Raw genomic sequence first — 16,330 nt, 5'->3', positions numbered from 1 at the left:
GGGTATATTTTATTTTATATCATCATAGTTTTAAAAGATTTTATGTAAGAAACATTAAACGGCATTTAGTTAGTTATAGCGAGCAATCAATACAGTTAAGTATATATTTTTATTTAAAAAATACTTTAAAGTCAAATTTATTAAGTAAAATATTTTTTGGCAGTGTACTTTCCATCTCGCGCGATAAAATTAAAACTTGCTTTAAAATTCCAACAGCTTCATTGACTGGACTAATAAGTTTGGAACGAATATTTTTATGACAAAAAGTATGCTCTGAGAAGTCTCTCTCCAAAACGGCTGTAAACTTCTAACAACTCTTTATAAATTCGACCTTAACGCATCAGTAATAAGATTTAGTTTACTGTGAAATTATAAGCTTTTTAAAAAAGTGACCTCTGTTTTTTTTAAAGTACTAAATATTAAAGGATACTTTGCGTTTTGAACATCGTTTTGCCTATTTAGCTAATCAAAAACAGGACATTTACTTTTTGTAGACAAACTCTAAAAAAAGACATGTTTTTGAGCGGTTCGTCCGTTTATATATATTCGCGTGTAACAGCAATGTGGTATTTTCTATAAAAAGGGACCTTATTGTCGATGGCGCTTACGCCATTATTAACGATGCTCCGATATAAATACAATGCCGCGCGACGCTGTGCGGCGTAAGCGCCATCGACAATAAGGTCCCATTTCATAGAAAACGCCCCAATTCATTTCACAACAACTCTTAGTTCATTATGATCTCTTATCATTATGAAAAAGTCTAAAGACAAATCATGAAAGAACATCAAATCGTTGTTAACATTTATTTAATTATAAAATCTCCAGCTATAAGCTTGGTAAGCATGTCTGTTCAAAAACGCATAGTACTTTATGTATGAGCTCATATTGTTCAGAATTCTGCACCATACCACCTCGATTCAACCTCATATTGCAAACTATACCCAGCACATCTACCTTCTGTTCTATACTTAGCTGTTTCATACCGTTAAGGATAGCTATAAGACACCCTGTACGACCAATGCCTGCTGAACAGTGGACTATGGTCGCCGGTGACATATTTTCTTTACTAAAGTCTACAGGAGTCGATACACTTACACTTACATCGACAGAGTCATCCGAAGGTGGAAACACAAACTTAGAATCCTTTTTCGGACTCGCACACTGACACAAATCACTGTCATCAAAATTGTACGTAGTTTCTTTCAAAACGTCTAAACTTAAATTTAAAAGCGCGTTCACATCTTTAGGGCACTTATGGTCCGCCCAATTGTGGAACCAATAATGGTACACCGTCACTGATTCATTATCACAACACACATTTAAGTTCCGAATAGTATAACCAGGCTTTTTGATAAGACCGGTATTTCTGATTTTGAAGCTCGATCCCACTTCTGAATCTGGACATTCGAATACCAATTCTTCATTTATTTCTAACGGGAAGTATTTTTCACACTTCTGTCGATTGTTTTCTATAAAGTTTGTGAGCATGACCACTTTCTGGATGCCTTGGGAGGTAGTTTGGGAGGTAGTTTCGGAGCAGTTCTGATGCACCATCATCCAGAAATCGTAGACCGTGTTCTGGAGAGGGCCTTGGGTGGCGATGTAGCAGTTCTTGGTGTATTCATGCCCCTGGAAATAAGAAAATCGGTAAGTACATAGTTAATTAGTTACGGTCTCAAATATTATTTTTGTACTCTGAAGTCCCCAATACCTACATTTATGAAAATGTTGATGCAATCCAAAAGCAAAGTAACAAAAACAAAAGGGTTAAAGGATTTGCCACACTGGATGCGTTCTGCGGGCAGCAGTCAGGTCAAACCTCAACTTGAAAGGTTGCTGTCAATGTTGTTCATACATAATGCGGGTTTGACCTGACCGCTGACCGCATCCAGTGCGTCAAATCCTTAAGAGTCCATCTAAGGTAACATATTCATACTACGTGACCCAGTTTTCACAATAAAATTAGAGGGGCGAATGAATCACACATGAGACACAAGAGGTAGAAATAGTAGGTATGAAGATATCAATTCGAAATTGAAATTAGCCTGACAATTTCACGTAATGTGTGTGCGTGTCTACATTTTAATACAAGTGCCTTTTAACACAATTAAGTGTAGCTACATATAAATTATCTTACCTTAATAAAATTGGCATTAATGTATCCCTCGCTTGCCATCGCCGCATCAGATTTCAGTATGAACCTCGAATGTTCATTCGGCAAAATAGTCTTATATCTATTCTTCGGATGAGACCCAGAAACTATGGGCTTCTCCTGAAAGTTTGTTGGCATGTCCCAAAACTCCTGATGTAAATTCCTTAGCAAAGTTTTCTGATATTCCGAACAGGGATGCGATACGTCAGGTATCAACATCTGAGGGTTTTCCTTTGTCAAATCAACTTTATTAGAACAGCAATGCTGCCCTTCCGTCGCACTATGGCATTTAACTTTCGAATATCCGTTCTGAAATACGTCATTTAAATCTCTTAATTGTTGTCTGGTTAATACGCTCGAAGCGTTTTGAAGATGCTGCATATTTGCCAAATAAAGTCTAAAGTCTTCAGACGTACTTTGTGGACTTAAAGGCTTAGTTGTGATGTTTCTAACGAATCCTTGCTGGAAATTTGGATCCTCCTGTCTTCCGAAAGCGTATATAATCTCGTTTTCTTGGTCTCCACAGACATATGTTAAATTTTGAGGGCATTCATCAGTGTTGTAAGAGTTTGACCATAGATTGTCATGAGAACCGAATCCAACACATTTGTTTTCACCAGTTCGTCGCATGCGAGTTTTATAAGACATTGGTATTAAGTTTTCCGTGCTTAGAGATTTTCTATGTTTATCTCTATGGGGCAGCTCCTTTAGATTACTATCTATAAGATGCTCATCAATTTCTATGTCTCTTGGTTCCTGTGGCTGCTGGATGTTTAAAGTGAGAGACGTATTTGAACTTCTTCTTTCTAAAATTCCCTTTTTCTCTGGAGGGTTATCAATGCTTTGGTTACTGTTATACCGACTTAAATTGCATGTGGAGCCGTTGAGATTATAGTTAGATATACTAAGGCTCCGGTTTACAGATAACTGTGGGTTTGAGTTGTTAATGTTTAAAGTTAGCGAAGTATTTGAGCTTCTACGTTCAAGGAGCCCTTTCTTTTGGCCCGGTTTTGCGTCTTTATTTAAAGAACTGTTGCTAGAATGTCTGCTCAGAGTGTTATTTGGCAATATATTTAAAGTTAGACTATTGTTGGAGCCCCTTCGTTGTAATAAGCAGTTTTTGGATTCTCCAGACACATTCGTATTTGACGAGCAGATGACTCTAGTAGTTGGTGTTAGATGTTCGGCATTTATTGAAGTATTTGAATCTCTTCGATCTAATGACAGTTTCTTTCTGCTATCTGAATTCAAGCTGAAGTTAGACATGCTTGTTCTAACAGTCGTTAAGTTATGGCACGAAGCTCCGGAGCTATTTAAAGAACAGTTTGAACTCTGCAAGCTGTGCGTACTTAGCATCAAACTCTGGTTAGAGTTCCGTCGATGAAGTTTCTTGGCTAATTTTTCATCCTCCTCACTTGGTTCGAAATCGTCAGAAGTGACGCCTTCGGGCAATGTTTTTAAATTAGTGCTAGACACGCTTAGATTTTGCTTATAGTTGAGAAGATTTGAGCCTAAAGTTTGTCCAGATTCCTGGTGATAGCTCGGTCCAGACACGTTGATTTCTGGCGGGTTTTCAGCAAAGTCTGACATGTTCTCGTCAAAAGAGCCCATAGTTCTTCGCGATGGGCCAGGCTGGTAAAGCATCAGATTTGCATGGTGTTCACGCAAAAAGATGCCGCTGTCTTGGCCTTTCATGTAAAGCCGGCGTTGCTCCGCGCTTTTAGACCCTGACTCATGTTTTATGTTCTTCTGAGCTAATATCCTTATCAACTGGCGTTTTGGCGTGTTAGGTACTGATATAGAATTCTGCGGGACGTCCAAAGTTTTCTTCTGTGGCAGCGACAAGTTTACAGATTCAGAGGAATCTAAAGAAGTCGCTTTCACTTTCAGAGTAGGCGTTTTCACCTTCTTTTCTTCAGCGTTAGTGTATAACTTTTCGAATTCCAATAGCTCTTTTTCTAAATCGCTATCCCGTTTCGTCAGATCGATTGTTAGATTTCTTAAGTTCTTTCCTTTTCGTTTTGTTTGAGTTTCTGCTGACGATGTCGAACCTTCTTCGGTAGTGACTGTAATTTCGAATTCCTTTGGCGAAAATCTGGGCATATCTAAAAAGGACTGTGTATCTGAACTTTGGCGTAAAGTCTTCTTCTTTAAGTCTGGACTCTTCGGTTCGTCCTCTTCTGAGGTTTTATCCTTTACTGGTTCTTCCTCAAATTTAAACACAGGTTGATCTGATGGCGGTGTTTTGAGATGCCTTTCCATGCTTTCACATGAAGCGCTCACATCATTCTTATAAGCTTCATTCATTTGGTCCTTCATCTGCTTAGCTATAGGCAGGCCAAGATTCTGTTCGATAATTTTAGCGTTGTCAGAGTCTAGAGATATCGATTTGAGTCTCTGTCGTCTGGCTTGCGCGGTGTTCGGATTAGGGGTTAATTCGTTTCGCTCTTCTTTCGTTTCTATTTCTAATGTTTCAATTTTGGCACAGCAATCTACTACGTCTTTATTAACCTCTTCAGTTTCCTCGCATTTTGATATATTGAGTTCTATATTTTTGTAGTTTGTATCGCAACTGTTGTGTCTGCGATATCGCTTAGCTTCTTTGTCCGCCGGAGGAGTATATCTTTCCTTTTCTAAAGAGTTTCTACCGCCATATCTTCTAGGTCTTGGAGACATTCTAGCAGCACCCTCTTCGGGCAAAGCTGTGTCGAATGTGAAATAATTCTCCTTGTTACAGCTATGGATTTTAGGACTAGGTCTCGCGCTTAACACTCTAGGTGAGCTAGGTTTCTCCGGAGCATTTCTATTCAAATGATCCCCAAGAGTCCTAGGTGACTGTGGAACTTCGGCCTCTTTAGGGGTTTCGGGGAAGAATTTAGGAGACCTCACGGTGTCGTAATATACAGATTTAGGCGAAGGTTCGGCGAAGAACATAGGTGAGACAGCTTCGGGAGGCGTGAAGAATCTAGGAGAGCTCATACTGTCAGCTAAAAGTTTGGGAGAAAAGTCGAATTTTGACTTATCTTTCGCCGAGCAGTCCAGAACTCTGGGAGAGTTCTGCATTTCTAGTCTCTCCTGCTGTCCTTCTAGATGAGGGGTCTCGTTGACACTGCATATATTCAGCCTCGTGCTGACGGACCTAAAGCGGCGTAAATTACTCGGTGACATATCGCTCCTCTCCTCTTTAGGAGTGACAGGCTTATCCATATCTTCGTCTATCTCGACCTCAGATTCGTTAACTTTTTTAACAACTTCCGCGTCAAATCCGAAGACTTCCTCGGGTCCCCTCGTTAAGAACGGGCTTTTCTCGTCTTTTTCAAGCGAAGGCGAGCGCGTCGCGCTATATTTTTTCGCTCGAGATTCTTGCGTCAACTCGCTTCCCAAATCCGACTTGATCTGGACTAGGGGTCGGGGGATGTTCGAATATTTGTAGTCGAAAGGTTTTTTTATGAGCCACTGTTCAGGAAGGGGTATCTTGGGGGCCTTGTAGGGCTCGGAGGGACCGGGGGTTTGGTCCTGGGAGATGTTGGGGACTATGATGATTTGTGGAGGGGGAGCTTTGTCGTCGTCGGCCGGCGCGTGGAGCAGGCGGGCCTCGGTGCGGCGCGCGGGGGGAGGGTGCGGGGGAGGGTGGGGAGCCGGGGGAGGGGGCGTGGGGTAGAGGTGCGGGTGCGTGTGGGAGGGGGCGGCGCGAGGCGGGCGGGACGCTCCGCAGACTACGTGCACCTGGAATAGAGAGATTAACGGTTAACAACATGGTGGGGAAAGTAGACAAATTCGGACATAATGCAACTAAAATTCATTACATTAAATATATGCGAACTGTTACGCGCATGTGCGCAGCTAACCTGTATTTAGATACCAAAAGAGCATTTATTAATAGTATTGAATTTGCCGCAGCCGGGGTAGCTTAGCTATCATATCCTTGTCTATGAAATTGTATGTTGTATACTAACAACCTTATTCATAAAACTTTACGGGCCTGATTCAATTATATTATGTTTTATCCCTTTCTTACAAATCCATAAGTCAAAATGACAGATAAAGACAAACGATTCATAGGTAATTCAGGCCAGTAACGCGTTATGAATAACGCCATACAAGCCTATAACCTGCGCTACAAGGCCATGCTCAAACGACATCCGAGGGCTTGCGCCATAAACCCTGAGCTTTGGGAGGAGCTTGCTGAAAGAAGGTCATCTTGGCGTTCTATCATCCATAACGGTGGCACAATGTTTGAAGACAGCCGCCTCACAAGCTTAGACATGAAACGCCAGTTACGGAAAGAGACTTATAAGCCCTCCTACGTGTACACGTTCAACGCAGCTGGCCAACTTCATTGTCAAGCGTGCAATAGAGTATTTAAGAGCAAGTTCGCCTTGGCCAGCCGGCCAGCCACATTAGGGCTCACGCTAGACAACGTCCATAACTTTTATTCGGGGTCGCCGTCATCGAAAACGATGAGGAGGAGTATATGAATAACGCCATAAGTAGTTACATACCCCTACTGAAAACACCAAGAAGCCAACTACGTAAAATAGTAGGATTAATAACAGGACATAACACACTAAACAAACACCTACATAATATGGGTGCATGGAAGAAGAATAAACAACAAAACATATTCTCCTAGACTGTAAACAGGTAGAAGTATATAGGAGCAAATACCTAGGGAATCCATGCACACTAAAGGAGGCAACTAGCAACCTGAAGACTTTGCTAGGCTTCGTGGAGGAGCTGGTGTGGTTAGAGTAGCGCTACCTCGTTTCACGCAAAATAGGCACATTGGATGTCGAGTTGTGGAAAATGCCTAGCAAAACTAATGAACTAACCATACCTGCTTGTGCCGCTTGGTGTGTCGGCAGGCGCGCAGAGCCAGTAGCGCCAGCAGCGCGGCGAGCGCGGCGCCCGCGCCGGCCGCGGCGGGAGCCCACATGCCGCCGCGGCCCGCACTCGTGCGACGCTCACATCTACAATTATAACAACCACATTTATAAAATATAAAATAACCGGCCAAGTGCGAGTCGGACTCGCGCACCGAGGGTTCCGTACATTTTAGTATTTGTTGTTATAGCGGCAACAAAAATACATCATCTGTGAAAATTTCAGCTGTCTAGCTATCACGGTTCATGAGATACGGCCTGGTGACAGACAGACGGACAGCGGAGGCTTAGTAATAGGGTCCCGTTTTTACCCTTCGGATACGGAACCCTAATAAAAAATAAAAATAAAAAGCCTTTTATTTCTGGGTAATAAAACTTAATCTAAAATTTAAACCTCATTTGTCTATATTGGAAAATTACTCCAGAACCCTCTTAAGAGGTATAGGCCTCTTCCAGATTCTTCCATTTTTTTCGGTCTTGGGACTCTTGGGCCTCCCATATCCAGTTGGCCCCCGCTATTTTAATTATGTCGTCAGACCAGCGTGCCAATGGCCATCTTCTCTTCCTTTTTAGGGTTCCGTACCCAAAGGATAAAAACGGGACCCTATTACTAATACTCCGCTGTCCGTCTGTCCGTCCGTCTGTCCGTCTCTCTGTCTGTCACTAGGCTGTATCTCATGAACTGTGATAGCTAGACAGTTGTAATTTTCACAGATGAGATGATGTATTTCTGTTGCCGCTATAACAACAAATACTAAAAAGTACGGAACCCTCGGTGCGCGAGTCCGACTCGCACTTGGCCGGTTTTCATTCCAATTCTGGACCTTTCCAGGCCGTCGCGTGAAAAAAGATTTAAGGGATGTTTTAAATGTAAAATGTTAAATCTAATTTAAATTTAAGTACTAACATTTTTTTTAAGAATATACTAACAAAAATTAAGATCATTGTTATCTTTATTTAATAAATTAAATTAAATTAAATTTAAATTTTCAAGAAAAATAACGCAATATAATTCCCTACTAATATTATAGAGAACTATGTCTAAGGAAAAAACGTGCCTATGAAATCAAGAAAATTTGATTCTCGCACAGATAGCGCTACCACCAATATCAACCTTTGGCCTATTCTCGGCTAGATGGTTTCGTTTGTTATTTAACAATTTTAACACATATCAGTAAAATAACATTAGTCAAAATCATATAAAAATAAACAAATCATTTATCCACATAATATTTTTAATATTTTTATTTTTAGTTTTAATCATGTGTCGAATGTCGATAGATGGCAGTAAATTGACTGTAACTACAAAATTAACTATGACAGTACCCCTCTATCCTATATATTCTCTTTGCAAGTACTGAGCATTTTTTATCTCACCTTTTACCACTGTCTGTATCAAAGATAGATATAACTCCGTAATAGATGGATACAGTCTAAGGAAAAAACGTGCCTAGAAAATCGCTAAAATTTGATTCTCGATCAGATGGCGCCACTAGTTTTGGCATACTCTCGTATAGAGGGCGTTGACCGTTTCGTTCGTTATTTATAATTTTTACGCATATCCGTTGAAGAACATGGGTCAAAATCATATAAAAATAAAAAATGCAAATAAAAAAAATCATTTATCCATATTTAAATACATTTTAACGTATTTTTATAAATCTTCATTTTTAGTTTTCAAGTATGTGGATAGATGGCAGTGAATTTACTGTGGTTACAAAATTTACTATGACAGTACCGAGGTATCTTATTATATCCTCTTTGGTCTGTATTAAACACTCGTCTCTACCAGAGACCTTGCAGAGGGAAACATACGTTTCACATTTCCGCAGCAGGACGGAAGTGCGTGACGCACTTTTATTTATAGCTGTGTAAGCTGTGTTGACAAACTCAAATGGCAATAAGGAAAGGTGTTCTATACAGGGTGAGCTGAATTTATATACTCATGGACAAATTTAAAGGAACGCAAAAAAACCGGACAAGTGCGAGTCAGAATCGCCCACCTAGGGTTCCGTACTTTTTAGTATCTGTTGTTATAGCAGCAACAGAAATACATCATCTGTGAAAATTTCAACTGTCTAGCTATCACGGTATAATAAATAAATAATTAATAAATAAATAAATCATTAACTACCGTTTCGTTCGCCATCTCTCTATCTGAAGGTTGGCTGGAAGAGATCGCTGTTTAGCGATAAGTCCGCCTGTTGTTACCTACCAATTTATATCTTTTCTCAATGTCTGTATCTCTTTTTTTTTCATGTAGTGTGCACAATAAAGCATTTTATTATTATTATTATCATTTCTTTATTCAGACACGGTGTTCCTTTCCGGTGCTATCACGGTACATGATGAGATACAGCCTGCTGACAGACGGACAGACAGACAGACAGCGGAGTCTCAGTAATAGGGTCCCGTTTTTACCCTTTGGGTATGGAACCCTAAAAAATTGCTTTATCCCTGAAACATGGCTGAATCCAGAAAACTTTATAGAAAATTTAGTCGCTACATCTACATATGATTAGGAATGACAAAAAGACATGGTTAAAATTCAACGGGTTCTTTAAGGCACATTTTAATTTTTTATTAACATGTTCACTGCGGTAGGGGGTCTAAAGACCTCTTACAAAGTATGGTTAATTACGAGTTAAGCAAAGTGCCGCAGCGAACCCAGACCCATTCGTATAATTAAATATGTGTTTAAAACAAGAGTTTAATGTGTTTTTATAACAAATTTAACCTTTTAGGCCCACTTGCACCCAGGGGTCGGAAACCGGTATTTGCTCCATACAAAAATACCGGTATTATTACGTTCTTTTGTTTATAATTTCATTTTTAATGGGACGTTTTAATAATGCAAAATTGTTACCTAAATACATGATTCAGTCCTACGTAATGAGCATAAAAAATTCAAAATATTGGGCTATTTCGGGGTTTTTAAAATATACCGGTTCCGAGCCCTGCTTGCACCATCCCACTAACACGGGGTAAAGCGGTGAAACCGTTTACCCAGTGTCAAATTGTACTGGTAACCATGGTAACTCCAGGTTTAACTGGTTTGTGGAATGGTGCAAGTGGGCCTTAATGGTCCAGATTTAAAAAAATACACAATACAAGCCTCATTGCCTCTTTAAAGTCCTAAAAATTCTGCATAACAACAAAATACAAAAAGATGATGTTGTAGGTTAGTCATTTTTGAAAATTTAATTTCTAAGAATGCCCTATAAATACAATAAATAATATAAATGCCCTTTAAATACAATATAAAGGATTAAGGGGACCGGGTAGGGTCATTTCAGCACTTGAGCACTTGACGATATTTGAATATAAAGATACATTGCTGTACAAATTTGGACTTATTGCAATCCTCAATATCTAAACAATATATCTATCTGTACATAAAAAAGGAAGATTGACAGATGACAGATGGACCAACAAAGTCACAAAGTGGCCAGGACCCCATGGCAAAAGGAAGGCGGGAAAACCCATAACAAGGTGGTCCAAGGATATTATAGCCACAGCCGGAGAAAATTGGCTAATCAAGGCAAAAGACCGAGAAAGGTGGAAAGATATGGAGGAGGCCTATACCCAACAGGGGTCCTTAAAATAGTAAAAATGGAAAACAATAATATTAGAAAGATTTTTTATCATGTAAAACTATTTAAGGAAAAATAAAGGCTTAAATAAAAAAATAAATAATAAATAACATAAAAATTATATTTCGCAAGTAGCAAATTAATAATCAAGTATATTATTCGCTAATACGAGTCATCCGTCAAGTGGACAAAAACTAGAGCATGGACGGAAACTAGCGCAATTACCTTACTTTATTTTGTTATAGTGTTAGTGGCAAAAACAATGTTTATTATGAAAAGTACCTAACCAAAGTCAGACAAATGCTGTTAGAAAGTTTTTGCTTTATTAAATTTTGTTATAGGGAGTTAAATTAATAAATAAATTAAAAAAAATAAATAAATAGGGAGTCAACCATGGAGACTGTATAAAGGAGCCAAATCTCTATGTATGAAAAGTGTCCATCAAAAAACAGTAATTAGGCGGCGCCACCATACACCGAAATACTACCAGAAAACAACCTACGTAATTTGGTCGGGTTATTTGTTGCCTTATATGGTTCATGTTATACTCATGTCCCAGAGCCTAACTAGCGCCACCGGAGAGATTAGGAACTATTATTTAAAGCTTAACGCGGTCACTTTTACAACAATTCTGCCATAAGAGATTGCGATCCTTTCTATACCATCCATAGAGTCAACACTGTTTTCTGACAACTTACTCAGAGCAATACATGATCCACACCAATGATTCAATTTCAATAATTTCCATATTTTGAAATATATTCACTACACAACTGATCAACACAACTACAATGACATCACTGCTAATCTCCCATCTTCACAACACTATTTAACCTCCAAATCGTGCTGATAATATCGTGCCAGACCAATTTCAGACGCGTGTGACGATCGTAAGGACGTGAATCGCGTGACGAATATAATCTATTTACAGCTACTGACGAGTACGTCTGCCTGATCGCGCAAAAACGAGCAAAAGACAACGAAAAAGGCTTCTAATTGTCTTTGTTTCACCTTAACATCGTTAAATCACGATCTTTAGACATAAAATAGATGTTTTTATAAGGTTTAGACATTATTTATGATGAGAAACTAGTAATATAAATTACGTTTAGAAAACGATATTACGTGAACACAGTACGTAGTAGAGCATTGAAAATACTAGATTACAACGCTACAGTTATTCAAGTTTTTAGGACTATATAATTATATCGCAAAAAGTAAGAAGATTATGAGAAATTCTGTAAAATATTACTCACGGTGCATTGACGTTATTGTCGTCAATACTTGCAGTTTCGAACCCTTTTTAACACAACAATCAACTATTTATTAGCACAAAACACTTGTTTTATGGCACCACAATACTTCACTATCACTAAATTTTCGTTTATTTGGCAAATTTTATAGTAAATTTGCTCATCTTTATCGTAGCGCTACTCATCGAAGTTTTGACGTTCAGCTAGTCAGCCATTTTTCTTTCGGGACAACAAAAGCAAATAATGTTGCTAGCGTAAATTTTCCAGTTCCCCTGCACAAAAGTCAAAAAAATATTTATAATAAATGTTAACTTTTGTATTTTTAGGTATTTCTGAAAATAAGTTACTTAATTGAACAACGATATACACCGATATACAACGAACTACTATAAATTGATAAAAGTATACGTATATATTGTTAACATACATACTTTCGATTATATTATTAGAAAATGAGACGTCACAGCAACTGGCTATGGTTGTGAAATCGTTATTGACGTCACGACCAAATTATTTGCACAAGTCATCATAATTACAACGTTCATTGTAATAACTTATCATAATCTGCTAATGCGATGCTGTGATGAATCAAAATATGATAAAACAAACTAATACATTGAGAAAAACAACTCTTCATTTAGGTATTTAAACTTTGACATATTAGTTGCATAATTAGCTAAGCGGGCTAGGAGCTGAAATTGATCTAATGGCAACTTAAAATTATGTTTTTAACACGTGACCCTGACTGTACGTTGCTCGTAGAATAGAACCCAAGACCACTGGGGCAGAAAGGTTCCTAAGGGGCGACCATGAGCTGGAGAGGCCGCGGCAATAGATGGCCCCTAACAAGCTGGACTGGTATTCTAGTTGAAATTGCACGATCGGTCGTCGTAGACATCCTTTGGCTCCCTCGAAAATGTATCATTAATACGATACGATACGAGTACGATATGCAGATCTTAAATACTATTACTCCAAAAGCAACCAAGAAAGTTGTACTTTAACAATAAAATCATTAACTACTCACCTCCCATTTCATTTGCTGATAATATTCACGTTATTAACGATCAATCCCATATTCAATGTGTCCTTCGTTACGATATCTTCGCAAACAAGTAAATACAGAATTATTTTTTCAATTCTAGCTACTCTTTCTTGATACTCTGCTAAGTTACATCAAATTTTACTATGGTACCATCGCCCACACTGTTAACTGACAGTTCGTAAACCTTATTACAAAAGGCATAAGGTTCACCGATGGACAGTTAAGTGTTGCTGTTTGTACATTTTTTTTTATTAGCCTACTTTGGTGTTGTGTTTGGTGGTGTTTGGTGTTCCTCGTTTTCTCCACTCGACCCTGTCATTAAAAAAAACATATACACACGAGATGGACTACCCGTCACTCTCTAATTAATACAGTTAGAAAAAACGGGTAGGTAGACTCGCGATAATATGAGCGCATTAAGGTAGAATTGTTGGCGCGCTTTAGTGTTTTTTGTACAACTTCCACAGTTTTTATCAGAACGTAAAAATTTAAGCTGTGACGTATAGTTGAATAACTGGTTTCTTTTATATTAGACGCAACATTGTTATAGCTTTTTAGTTTGGCTATAAAATATATATACACGAATTTTTCTCAAAAAAAGTGGTTTTTCTTTGTTCCTAAAGTATACATTGTTTTTATAAATAATGTATTAACGAATCATAATATATTTAATAACCTTTCGTTCGATATAGCACACGTATATGTATACTCATGGTATAGTTATAATTTAGATTTTGCAAATTTCAGCAGCGGTCACATGTATGACGCCATTATTTGTTACCCAGGCACTATAGAGATTGTCTCCCAGCAGTTTTATGATCCTTTTTATATTGCTAATAACATACTAGAAGCTTATGCGAATTATCCTGAAAATGACAAATTTCGACTTTTTTAACTTTATGCATTTTTTCTAGCAAATACCTACATTTTGATGCATAATTTTCAAATTTTTGGTTTTATTTGGATTATGTTGATACATCATCTTTAATTTTGTAGTACATTGCTTTAACGTCCGACTTTTGATTTGGTTGAAAAACCCAAATAATCGAAATTTTTTTTTCATCATTTTTATTTATTTTTAAATTTTTCTTAAACTATTGTATATTTTGGTACATAGTGTATTAATGAAATATATAATATTTTATTGGCTTTCGTTTGATACCCCACACGTGTATGTGCAATGCATAGTTTGCGTGCAAAATGCAATATTCGCAACGAGGCGGGAGTCATTTTGATGACGTCATTCCGCTGAAGTAGATGGCCGGCGCCGCTGTCTCCCAGCAGTTTTGGAGACTCAGTACCATGCCCAACAACATACTAAAATTTGGTAGCGGTTTCTGGATCTGAACTATATTCCCATAAGGCAGTGCACTATAATATTTCTGTGAAGTAGGAGGTGTCCCACTTATATGTAATTAGCATGAGTCATTTAGGTACTAATGTGTCACAAGTCACAAGGGACATATTTATTTAATAATTGGGTATTCATGGTTCTACTAATAAAATTGGAAAGCACGAACTAGTTGTGAAAATCCATAACAATGAATAGTAGTTTATCGATAATAGATTTAAGGTGCTGTGAGTTCAGGGTGCGTAGACAAGATGCCAATCGTTCACGCTTCGTGGTGTAGCGTAGTTATCTCTCTCTATCACTCTTCATTATTAGTGCGACAGCGACAGTTGCGTTTCGTTCGCTACGGACCGTTTAACGATTGGCATCAATTGTCTACGCACTCAGGTTCTTCTCTCACTGAGCGTAATCGTGAGTAAGACGCATGTGCGTGCCGGGATCGCGTTTTTGAAATGTTATTTCTCGTTATTTTTAACAAAAAAAGTACATTTATTAAATACAGACATACGTGCCTAATTAAATAGTTTGTTTATTAGGATCACCAACAGAAGATCCAATTTTCATACTATGGGCAATCACAGCATGCTATTTTATATTAAATTAGTTTTTTATTTTCGTATTTTTTGTCAAGTCCTACCCCTGTCAAATTCTCCCGAGTTCCAGGGAAAATTTTACCCCATTCCACCCCCGTTGCTCGGGCTCCATTGAGCCGCGCGGCTGCGCGGACAAGGGCGCGGCCCTAACTAGGGCACTGGGGCATCGACTGGCCCGAGGCTAGGTCACCGGTGCACCTCTATCCACCTTCCAACTCCAAAAAAGCTTAAGCATATACAAAAAACAAGGAACTCTGAACTTTAGCGCGCTCTCTCACGTTTGTTTTTTTTCAGGGTTGCCAGGCGTTTAAATCGTTTTGGGATTTTCGGGCAAAATCGATTGATAAAGAGGAGGTAGTATTTTGTTTTTGTGCCAGTTATTGTAATTTAAACTTTATGGCAACGTGATATGGTTGTGTTTTAAGAATGCAATGGATGTGAGATATGTTTTTTCGTAACTTTGGCCTAGTTTTCATTGAGGGTAGATGGGAAATCATTGATGAGTGACGTTGATTATTTTTATGATTGATTGCAAATGTGAATGTGTGTGTAATGGTTTATACAAGATGTTTTATAGCAGCTTCATCTGTTTGATCTGTGTATAAGTAGGTATGAATTAAAAAAAAAACCGGACAAGTGGGAGTCGGACTTGCCCACCGAGGGCACCGAGGGTTCCGTACTTTTTAGTATTTACTTTTGCTATAGCGGCAACAGAAATTTGAAAATTTCAACTGTAGCTTCCACGGTTCATGAGAGCCTGGTGACAGACAGACGGACAGTGGAGTCTTAGTAATAAATAGGGTCCCGTTTTACCCTTTGGGTACGGAACCCTAATAAATTCTAGTTTAAGACATAATAAGTCATTTTGAATTAATAATGGCTATTACACCATTTATGCATGTACCGAAAAGCACCGTTTAAGCGAAAATGTGCTCTAAGTTTTAAGCATTAAGATCGTCTTTTGTATTTCTGTTAATAAAGTTTTAATAAATACATTATAATGCTGTTACGTTTTTTGTAACTTTAAAACTTTTTACTTCAGGAATTCAATTTTTCCCCACACCAGCTGGTAAAAGCTCTCTTGATTGTTCAATAACTGATAAGAAAGTTGCATTTTATCCACATGTGAGGCAAAGTAATGAAATGCAAATTTTAAGTCGTTTTCTTTTTTGCTGGTAGAATTGACTTAAATGATGATTTTGAATGATCAACATTTAATGACATTCATTTTGAATCAATTATTTGAGTTGATTTTGTTTGATATTTAACATTATTTTCCTTGTGTTGGTGTGGTGAAAAATTTTGTGTTTCACTCGGTGGCATTTGTTTAACCCTCGTGTTGAAACCCACGCAACGTTCAAGATTACATTTTTCGAACCGCTCGCTACGCTCGTGGTTCAATTTTGGAATCTTTTGCTTGTTTGAGTGCTCCCTTGTAAAACAAATAACTATTTAAC

At 38.2% G+C, this 16,330-nt stretch overlaps 1 protein-coding gene and 1 long non-coding RNA gene across 2 annotated transcripts in view; one reads left to right on the top strand and one right to left on the bottom strand.

Annotated features, from left to right (window-relative positions):
* LOC134753671 (uncharacterized) overlaps positions 1-16,330 on the top strand; it is a 256,262-nt gene that overhangs the window by 220,700 nt on the left and 19,232 nt on the right. The gene's annotated exons all lie outside the window — the stretch shown is intronic.
* LOC134753637 (uncharacterized) lies at positions 686-12,116 on the bottom strand. The gene is made up of 4 exons (XM_063689573.1): positions 11,888-12,116; positions 6,993-7,125; positions 2,141-5,881; positions 686-1,632 (listed from the first exon to the last, which is right to left on the bottom strand). Exons 2-4 carry the CDS (start codon positions 7,089-7,091, stop codon positions 829-831), a joined length of 4,644 nt encoding a protein of 1,547 aa, XP_063545643.1. The 5' UTR covers positions 7,092-7,125; positions 11,888-12,116; the 3' UTR covers positions 686-828.

The sequence above is a fragment of the Cydia strobilella genome, chromosome 27 (genome assembly GCF_947568885.1).
Source record: "Cydia strobilella chromosome 27, ilCydStro3.1, whole genome shotgun sequence".
In the NCBI taxonomy this organism is placed as follows: Eukaryota; Metazoa; Arthropoda; class Insecta; order Lepidoptera; family Tortricidae; genus Cydia; species Cydia strobilella.
This window is presented reverse-complemented; position numbering and strand designations above follow the sequence as displayed.

Excerpts from the sequence above, each read along its gene's own strand:
- LOC134753637 (XM_063689573.1), bottom strand. The coding sequence starts at position 7,091 with ATGTGGGCTCCCGCCGCGGCCGGCGCGGGCGCCGCGCTCGCCGCGCTG. Across the intron at positions 5,882-6,992 it reads ACACCAAGCGGCACAAGCAG|GTGCACGTAGTCTGCGGAGC; the intron begins GTATGGTTAGTT and ends TCTCTATTCCAG. Across the intron at positions 1,633-2,140 it reads TTAATGCCAATTTTATTAAG|GGGCATGAATACACCAAGAA; the intron begins GTAAGATAATTT and ends TCTTATTTCCAG.